The sequence below is a fragment of the Otolemur garnettii genome, unplaced genomic scaffold, assembly GCF_000181295.1.
Source record: "Otolemur garnettii isolate 467f Iridium unplaced genomic scaffold, OtoGar3 scaffold00001, whole genome shotgun sequence".
NCBI lineage: Eukaryota > Metazoa > Chordata > Mammalia > Primates > Galagidae > Otolemur > Otolemur garnettii.
Genome location: NW_003852396.1, coordinates 37,354,029 through 37,363,973, shown reverse-complemented (window position 1 = coordinate 37,363,973; position 9,945 = coordinate 37,354,029). Strand labels below are relative to the sequence as shown.

The 9,945-nt window shown below is 40.5% G+C and overlaps 1 protein-coding gene across 1 annotated transcript in view; it reads right to left on the bottom strand.

Moving 5' to 3' along the window:
* TUB (tubby bipartite transcription factor) overlaps positions 1 to 9,579 on the bottom strand; it is a 64,761-nt gene extending 55,182 nt beyond the window's left edge. Inside the window, 3 exon segments of the mRNA XM_012803264.2 lie at positions 8,783 to 8,830; positions 9,424 to 9,536; positions 9,538 to 9,579. Of these exon segments, the coding sequence (XP_012658718.2) occupies positions 8,783 to 8,830; positions 9,424 to 9,536; positions 9,538 to 9,579 (203 nt within the window).
* Between the last annotated feature and the right edge of the window lie 366 nt (positions 9,580 to 9,945).

Here is a 9,945-nt window from a genome sequence, read left to right as displayed (position 1 = left end):
TAGATGCTTAAGATTCATTTTCTGTGATTATTAATGAATGACTATATTCCATTTCAGAACTGTGTCTTCCAAAGTATTTGCATTTGATATGCCTTTTCTCTAGGAAGGTATTTTCCAGCTAGACTGTGTGTGTGTGTGTGTGTGTGTGTGTGTGGTGGGGGGGGGGGGGTCTTTGTTAAAAATTTGGTCCAGGTGCCTGCAGTTCCAGCTACTTGGGAGGCTGAGGCAAGAGAATAGCCTAAGCCCAGGAGTTGGAGGTTGCTGTGAGCTGTGTGATGCCATCACACACTACCAAGGGTGATAAAAAAAAAAAGAGCTACTATAAATTTATTCCATGTAAAGAAAATATGACTAAAATGAGAAGAGAAAGGGAAGATATAATTAAGACTGAAATCAAGCTTCTGGAGACGAAAAACACAATACCTAAAACAAAAAATATACTTCATGAAATTAGACACTGAAAAGATTAGTGAGTTCAAAGACATAGACATGCTAAACGTTTCAAAATAAAACAGAAAAACATACTGAAAAACAACAACCTGAAGTGCGGGTTCACAGTGAACTATGAAGCAATATCAAGCAAGCTAACACACATGTAACTGGAGTTCTAGGAAAAGAGGCAGAAAGTATTAGAAGAAATTATGCCCCCAATTTTCTTCAAATTTGATGAAAACTCTAAACTCCTAGATCCAGAACCTCAAAAGACCTGAAGTGGAAGAAACATGCAGAGAACTATATCTACACTTCATAATCAAATCATTGAAAGCTAATGATAAAAAGAAAGTCTTTTAAGGGGCCAGAAAATGAGGCAGAAAGTCTGCGTTGCAAACAGAATATGTGTAATAAAGAAAATGGCGGCATACTGCTTACTAGAAACAATATAAATCCAAAGACAGTAGAGCAACACCTTTAAAGTACCGAGAGAAAAAAATAACTTTGCCAATTTTAACTCTGTTTCTGGCCAAAATATTTTTCAAAAATAAAGACAAACTAAAGACAATTTCATTCAAGTTGTCTTGAACATATGAAAAGAAGTCCCATTTCATACAAACAAAACTAAGAGAATTCATCACCAGCAGATCAGCACTATAAGAAATATTAAAGTAAGTCCTGCAGGGAAAAGGAAAAAATGACACTAGATGGTAACTTGAATATACATATAAAGAACGTTGAATATGGTAAATACATACATGTAAATATGTAGGCATACACATATACAAAATATTTTTCTTATTTAAAAAACCTAGCAAATTGAAGCCAGCAAAATCAAGATTATATATCTTGACAAAGTATGATTTATCTCAGGAATATAAGGTTGGCTCATCATCCCCAAATTAATTATTATAAAGCAGAATGTAAATAGAATAAAGACCAAAACCCACATGATCATCCCAATGCAGAAAATCATTTGGCAAAGTTCAATGTCTTGTCATGATAAAATCACTTAACAAATTAGGAATAGAAGAGAATTCCCTTCTCTTTTATTTCCCTTGATAATGGGAAATCTATGAAAAAAACCCTCAACTAACATCATATTAAAAGATGAAAGAGTTATGCATTCCTTAAGATCAAGACAAAGGTGCTCACTCTCAATAAATGTATTCAACATTGTACTGGAGACTCTAGCAAAGATGATTATGCAAAAAAGGAAACAAAAGGTATCCGAATTAGAAAGGAAGAAGCAAAACTATCTCTAGGTATAGGTGACATGATCTTGTGTAAGGAAAATCTAAAGTATTCACTAAAAAATTATTATAACTAATAAAAAAGTTCAGCAAGTTTGCAGGATATAAGGTCAACATACAAAATCATGTTATATATGTTTCTATATACTTGCAATGAACAACCCAAAAATGAAATTGTGAAAATAATTTAACCTATAAGAGCATTAGAAGAATAAAATATTGGTGAATAAACCTTTAAAACTTAGTGAAAGACTGTATACTGAAAACTACAGACTTATTTGAAAGCCACTAAAGATCTAAAGAAATAAAAACATATCCTGTGTTTATGAATCAGAAGACTATATATTGTTAAGTTGGCAATACTGAAATGACAAGAAGATCCTAAGATTTGTAAGGAAAAATCTAGGGGCCCAGCTATACCCAAAACAATTTTGAAAGAGAACTAAACTACAGAACTTATATCTTCTGATTTCAAAACTTACTAGAATGGTTAAGTGTGGCGTTTGTATAAACACAGAGATATAGATCGATATGGCAAAATTGAGAGTCCAGAAATAAACTCAAATTTATAGTCAATTGATTTTTCAATGGGATGCCAAAACTATTCAGTAGGAGAGAGAATTGCTTTTCTTCTTCAAATGGTATTGAAAAAAACTGAATATTCATCTACATGTAAGAGAATGAGTTGGATCTTTACCTCACACCAATACCAAAATAAATCAAAATGAATCAGATAACTAGATGTGGGAGCTGAAACCACAAAATTCTTAGAAGAAAACATAGCATAAATCTTTGTGACCTTGGATTAGGTAATAGTTTCTTACTTATGACACCAAAAGCACATTCAATAAAAGGAAAAAAAAATAGATCAATCAGATGTCATAAAAATTTAAAACTTTTGTGTTACAAAGGACATCATCAGGAAGGTAAAGGCAATCTACAGAATGGAATAAAATATTTGCAAAGCATGTATCTGGCAAGGATCTTGTACCTAGAATATATAAAGAATGCTTACAAATCAGTAATAAAAAGACCAATAACCCAATTAAGGATTTGAATAGACATTTTTCCAAACGAGATATACCAATGGCTTATAAGGACATCATTAGTTATAATTAGTCATCAAGGAAATATAAGTCAAAACACAATGAGAAAATACTTCACAGTCACCAGATACTTATAATTAAAACTAAAGATGATAACATGTATTGGCAAGGATGTGAAAAAATGGGAATCCTTGTATACCTCTGGTGTAAAATGGCGTAGCCACTTTGGAAAATAGTTTGATAGTTTCTCAAAAGGTTAAATGTAGATCCTAGGAATATACCCAAGAGAAATGACAACATATGTTCATGCAAAAACTTGAACATAAATCTTCATAGCAATATTATTTGTAATAGCAAAAAAGTGGAAACTCTCAAATGTTTATCAACTGATGAACAGATAAACAAAATGTTTATCTGTATAATGGAATATTATTAGGCAATGAAGTATTGTTACATACTACAAGATGAATAAACCTCAAAAATATCATGCTAAGGAAAGAAGCCAGTTATAAAAGACCACATATATGTGATTCCATTTAAATAGAATGTTCAGAATACAACCTTTTTGGAAAGAAGTATGGAGATACCTCAAAGAACTCAACCTAGACCTCCCATTTGATCCTGCAATCCCATTACTGGGCATCTATCCAGAAAGGAAAAAAAAAAAAAACCTTTTATTATAAAGACACTTGTACTAGACTGTTTATCGCAGCTCCATTTACAATCACTAAAATGTGGAAACAACCTAAATGCCCCTCAACCCAGGAATGGATTGTCAAGCTGTGGTATATGTATACCATGGAATACTATTCAGCCATTAAAAAAACAGAGATTTTGCAGCATTTGTATTAACCTGGATGGAGGTGGAACACATTATTCTTAGTGAAGTATGACAGGAATGGAGAAGCATGAATCCTATGTATTCAACTTTGATATAAGGAGAGTTAATGACAATGACATAGTGGGGGAAGGGGAGAGCAGATGGAGAAGGAGGGAGGGGGTGAGGGAAAGGAAAAGAAAAGAAAATAGTGACTAATTCTCACATAAATTTGATTTAATTTTGACCAAAGTACATTACTTAAACATTAATTTTTAATTCAACTTGTTAATATGTTGTTTAGGATACTGCATCCTCATTTATAAGTGAAGTATGTTTGTAATTTCCCCTTTATAATAATATATTTTTTCCAATTTTAATATCAGGTGTATCCAGATGAAGTAGGATGATTTTGAAGTATTTCCTCTTTTACTATTGTCTATAAGATTTGGCATGATCTGTTTTTTTAAATTATCTTTTGTTTTTATTTAAAAATATTAGTTGTCTACTTTGGAAAAAAAAATATGAAGAAGGTAACTGATGACTCCATACGGAACCTCAGAGTCACAGCATTCTATCATAGACATACTCTTATTTGACCATGTGAATGTTACTTTTTTTGCATTATTATTATTATGATTGCTCAATAAAAAAAGAATGTTCAGAATAGATAAATCTATAAAGACAGAAAATAGATTAGTGGTTTCCTCGGGCTGAGGTGGGTAGATGAAAGGGGAGACTGCTAATGGGCATAGACTTAGGGTGTTAACAAAAATGTTTTAAACTTGAGTATAGTGATGGTCACACAATATTAAAACCATTAAATTGTGACTTATAATTAGGTAAATTGTATGGTGTATGAATTAGATCCCCCAAAGTGCTTTTTTTTTTTTTTTTTGAGACAGAGTCTCACTCTGTCACCCTTGGTAGAGTGCCAGGTTGTCATAGCTCACAGCAACTTCAAACTCTTGGGCTCAAGCGGTTCTCTGGCCTCAGCCTCCCGTGTAGCTGGGACTACAGGTGCCTGCCACAATGTCTTCTTATTTTTTGGTTGCTGTTGTCATTGTTGTTTAGCAGGCCTGGGCTGGCTGGTGCCCCATTCACTGAGCTAGGGCACCAAGCCCAAAGTGTTATTTTTTCACCTTTCTGATGATAATAGGAAATTTTAAAACAGTGTTATTTTTACAAAACAGATAACTGTTTCAAGCAAAAATAATAACAATGTATTGTTGGATTTATAACATAGAAGCAAACAGCACAAAGGGGAAGTAGAGTTATATTGTTATAAAGTTCTTACAATGCTCATGATAATATCTAAATAGTACACTATGGTTAAGTTGAAAATATATATTGTAAACCTTAGAAAAATCACAAAAAATGAATAAAGATATAAAAAGAGTTATAGCTAATACGAATAAAGATAAAATCAAATCATAAAAGTACTCAGTCCCAAAGAAAGCAAGAAAAGAGGAAAAAAGAGCAAAGAACAGGTGCAACAAAGAGAACACTAAGAGCAAGATGGTAGATGTAAACTCAACCATATGTTAATAATCTTAAATGTAAATGGTCTAAACACACCAGTTAAAAAGCCAAATATGTCAGATTGGATAAATGACACAATTACATGCTATCTAAAAGAAGCCCACTTCAAATATAAAGTCAGTAAGGTGAAAAATAAAGGATAGAAAAAAATATTCCATGCAAACACTAACAGAAAAAGTAGAGTGATTGATTATATTTATATCAGACCAATTAGACTTCAAAATAAGGAATATTGTCAGGGATAATGAAGGATATTTCATATTGATGAAGGGGTAACTCCTTGAAAGGGCACAGCAGCCCTAAACTTATACACTAAGCATAGAACTTCAATATACAAGAAGCACAGACTGAAAGAACTGGGGGCGGGGGATTAAGAAACTAAGGAGAAAGGTCTGGGGAGCAGCTCTAGTCTACAGCTTAGAGATGGAACTTGAAGCCTTGGTAATAATGAGATCACTAGAAGCAGATATAAGGGAGAAAAGAGATCAGGACATAAGAAATTCTGACAAAGAAGACAGAGAAATAATCATCAGACAATAATGGCACAATGGTAGATGGAAAACAAGGAGAGTTATGGGGTCATGGAGTGCAAGGGAAGAGTGTTCCAAAAGGCATAGCATGCTCTGTTGTGTCAAACGCTGCTGAGAGGTAAAATGGGAACTGAAAGCCTTCAGCTGCATTTACACTAAGAATCACTGGCATGAGAAGCATGGGTAGGGAAGGAGGGGTGTGCACAAAAGCCAAGTTGTAGTGGATTGAGGACTCAGCAGGAAGTGGAGATAATGAACAGCGACTTTGATTGCAGTAGGCTTGGCAGAAAAGGGCAGGAGACAAAGGAGGTTGTAAAGTCAAGGTATTTTGTTGTATTTTTAAACTAGGTTACAGTGGAAGGAGCCAGGCAAGTGAGGGCATGAAGATACAGAGAGGGGAAGGAATAAGCAATGGAGCCATGCACTTGGGAGCCAGCAGAGGTGGGAGCGGGTATTAGATCTCTGATGGAGAAGGTAATGGAAAGAGGAACACCTATCACCCAACATGATGGGGGCCAGGGGCACAGATAGGCATGGATTGCAGATAAGTTTGGAGCTCAGGACAGAGGTTAAAGGAATTTCCTCCTGAAGGGTTTTCTTTTCTCTGTGAACACACAGTCTGGGTTGACTGCTGAGAATGAGTAGGGAAACTGTGGTGTAGAAAGGTACAGTAAGTCCTCACTAACATTGTCAGTAAATTCTTGGAACATGTGACTTTAAACAAACGACATACAGCAGGTCATTGAATAATTATCCTTTCATTCAACATTGTTTGGTTATAACATTAATGAGAAAAAAATTGAGTTCACTATAATGTCATTTCACTTAAAGGTACAGCTTCCAAGAACCTAGAGATGATGTTGCGGATTTACTGTAGAGGGTAAGGTGAGAGCCTTGAAATCGTTGTGAAGCAAATGGAGTAGGCCTAAGGCTGCAGAGCTGCTGGGCATTGCTGGGGGCTCAGTGGAGGCTGTGGATCATGAATTTGGACCAATGTCAATCCATGAAGGAACCCCTCCCCCGAAACCAGGACTGGAGAAGGTGGGCGGGTGCCATGTTGTAAGGTTGGGGTGGGAGACTAAGGAGCCAGGTGGTGAATGCTATGCAGCTGAACTGACAGGCTGGAGGGTCCATATGGGATCAGAACAAAAGTCGATTCAGAATGAGGACAAAAATTAGGACTCAGAGGCCTGAAGTTCTCCAAGAATAGACACAATGCACAGGACATACAAAGAGATTAAGATTTCAGAGGTGGAATACTTTCAAATGATGACAAGATGCCAGTAATGGCAGGAGGAAATCGAGATGATGTTCAACAAGTTGAAGACAACAGGAAACTTAGAGGTCAAAATATGGAGACACTGTCCTCATGGACATGGAAGCTCTCTATGTTGGGATGAACATAGATGAAACACTGTGAGCTAAGAGTCAAGCTTCTCTTGCTGTACTGTATCCCTAAGTAGCCAGACCATCTGACTTTGCACCAATTATGATTATTCCCAACCTGCAGAGGTAAGTCAGACCTTAACCCTGAGACCTCCTGGCTCCTCACTTATCTTATATATCTACATGCAGCTCTGTGTGCCCATACAGGACTGAACATCTTGAATTGTGCAGTTTTGCCTGACATTAAGGGACACTGGCTGAGTGCAGAAGAGCCAGAGTAGTTCTGGGGACCTGGTGAAGTAGAGAGGCACCAAATACCAGAAACAAGCCAGCCTAGAAATCCATCAAGGCTGGAAGTCCCTGCCAGCCAGCCATCAACTGTCAATACATAGACCACACTATGCTCAGAGCCTCCCTTCATGTCAGGCAAGGTTATAGCCAAAGGACCACTCGCTCCTACATGGCAAGGCTGGCCCCTTCACCTTCAGTACATAAAATGAACCCTGGGCAGGAGGCCTGGATTCTAGTTCTGACTCTACCATGAACTTGCAGTGTGACCTTGGATCAAAACTGGAGGCCTTGGTTTTGCCTGCTAAGCAAGATGTTGGGTGTGGGATCTCAAAGATTCTTGCAGCTTTGACAGTAGGTATAGGAAGGAGACTCCCATCAGCTCACATCACTCAAAATGCACCAGCTGGAACAGATAAATGAGCTGAAGCCTTCAAGCCTCATTAGTGTCACCACAGCAGAGTTGTCCCTCTGGAGTTTACTTCTTGCAAGCCTCCTCCTCCTTCCTAAGAGCCTCTGAGGCAGGCTCAAGTGATAACACCTGCTCCCATCTATCTCTTCATGATATTTTCTTTAGACTAAAAAGTCAATTGGCCTGAGGCCATGTGTAGAAAAGGAGAGGCCTAGGGAGCCCCTGTCATGGGGCCACACCTGAGACCCTCAGCACTCCACAGAGCTTCCCTTTTAGGGTGCTATCATCACAAATCCCCTCAGAAACCCAGGACCAATGCGCATGAGGAGGCAGATCAGAGCCCCAGATGTCTCCCTATTTCTCTGGGCCAGGCCCTGGAAGGGCAGGCATATTTCCCAGTGCTGGGAACCCTCAGCAGCCACTTTGTAGCTGGGAATGGGATCCCATTATCTTGCTATATCTGTACACAGGCCTGAGTCCCCTCCTTTATAGCTGTTTCTGACCATCCCCATGGCCAAGAAATCCATCCTTGGGACCCCCAACATCTATAAACAACAAATGAGGTCCTAGTCAGGACCCCTGGGCAAGACCCACCTCCTGAGTGCAGAAGATGAGCCTGGGTACCCAGCCTGGGGCTGGGGGTCTTCACGTCTGAATGTCTGGGCATAGGAAGGTATGGGGGAGTACCGTAATACTGCAATTCCCTCCGTGGTTCTGGGCCACAGTGTGACTACATGGAGAGAACATCTGCTTTTTGGGAAGGCCTGGATGAGAATCCCAGGTCAACCTGGTGAACAGAGCCCAGGACTCTGGGCCCTCTCATCAGTACCACCTGGCTAGAGTCAGGGCCAAAGGATTACAGGAGGCTCAATGGGGAACAGACCAAGGCCACAGTAGGTGCAGTAACTGCAGTCATTGAGGTGACACCCTCCTCCAAACCCCACTTCACACCACCACCTGAGCAGATGTGGGATCCATGGCCACAGGGTCACCCACGCCCTCCCATCACCACCCTGCACAGCCTGCCACGGAAGGCTTTTCTGGGGTCAGTACTCCCTCCTCCCCTGCCAGCTCACCGAGCGATCTCCCTTCCTTCCTTCCAGTATTTCCTTCTGCTTGTTCTCCTGAGGAGGGAAAGAAGGAGTGACTCTCCACATCCTTGCTGCCTTACCTCATTATCCCTGCTCACTGCCTGGCCAGACTGTGGTCACTCAGGGCCTCCTTCATGCCCTTGTCCCAGCCACCTAGTAGGTGAGTTAAGGGATAGGTTAGGTGGAGGGGATGCCACAGGGTCTTGTTCTGTGGGCCCAGCACAGCAGGCAGTCAGCCCAGAATGAGGGCATGATGGCCAGATTGACAGGAAGTGGGGATGGGCAGAAGCTGGAAGGAGGAGGCCACCAGAAGAGGCAGAGAAGGCAGGAGCATGGAGCCCCTGGAAGAGATAGGGAGATAAGGGGAGGGGGGTGGGCATGCTTTTGTGGTGGAGTATCCCCTGAGATCCCAGAAAGATCCTGGAGTAATGACGCCTCCCTGGTCACTTCTCTAGAGCCTGAGGGTTTTGGGAGGGAGGGCTGTGGGACCCCATGTGGAGATGGGGGAACAGTACTGGGGGAAAGGAGGCCTTGGAACTGCAGGGGGTGAGTTCAGTGAGGGTGGGTGGGTGTAGTGATGCAAGGACAGGGTTCATGAGCTAAAGGCAGGGGTGTTGAGTGCTTACCCATCTCTTCGGTGGCCCCGTTTCAGGGGCCCAGGCTTCCTGTGCTGCTTTGAATGCTGAGATCCCATGGGCCGGGGAGTGCCTCCTGGGAACAAAATCCCTGTCTTGGCAAAAGAAAGAAACCCAAAAAGAAGACAAAGGTGTCCTGGCCCCCATAGTAGCCAGAGGATGAGGTGAATTTGAGGACTGGTCAGGCTGCCCAGGAAAGCCTTGAGCCTGTTGAAATTCCTGTATTCAGCTCAGTATTGAAGCCAGCACAAGCCCACTTGGGCATCTTCCTTCATCACCATGGCAACAGCCAGACTAACAACCACCATCGCTGATTAATTAGGACATGGAAACCCTTCTGCTCCGCAGCCTCCCTCTCAAACCCTCAGGACCAGACTGAATCCGCCAGGTCTCAGTGGCCATGCCACACAGGGACACCCAATTGCTGGTCTCCATGGTAACACAGACACCAAGTATCCCTGCATTAGTAAGTTACTATAACAACCCAGGCAGAGGCAAGGGCACTAAAGAACA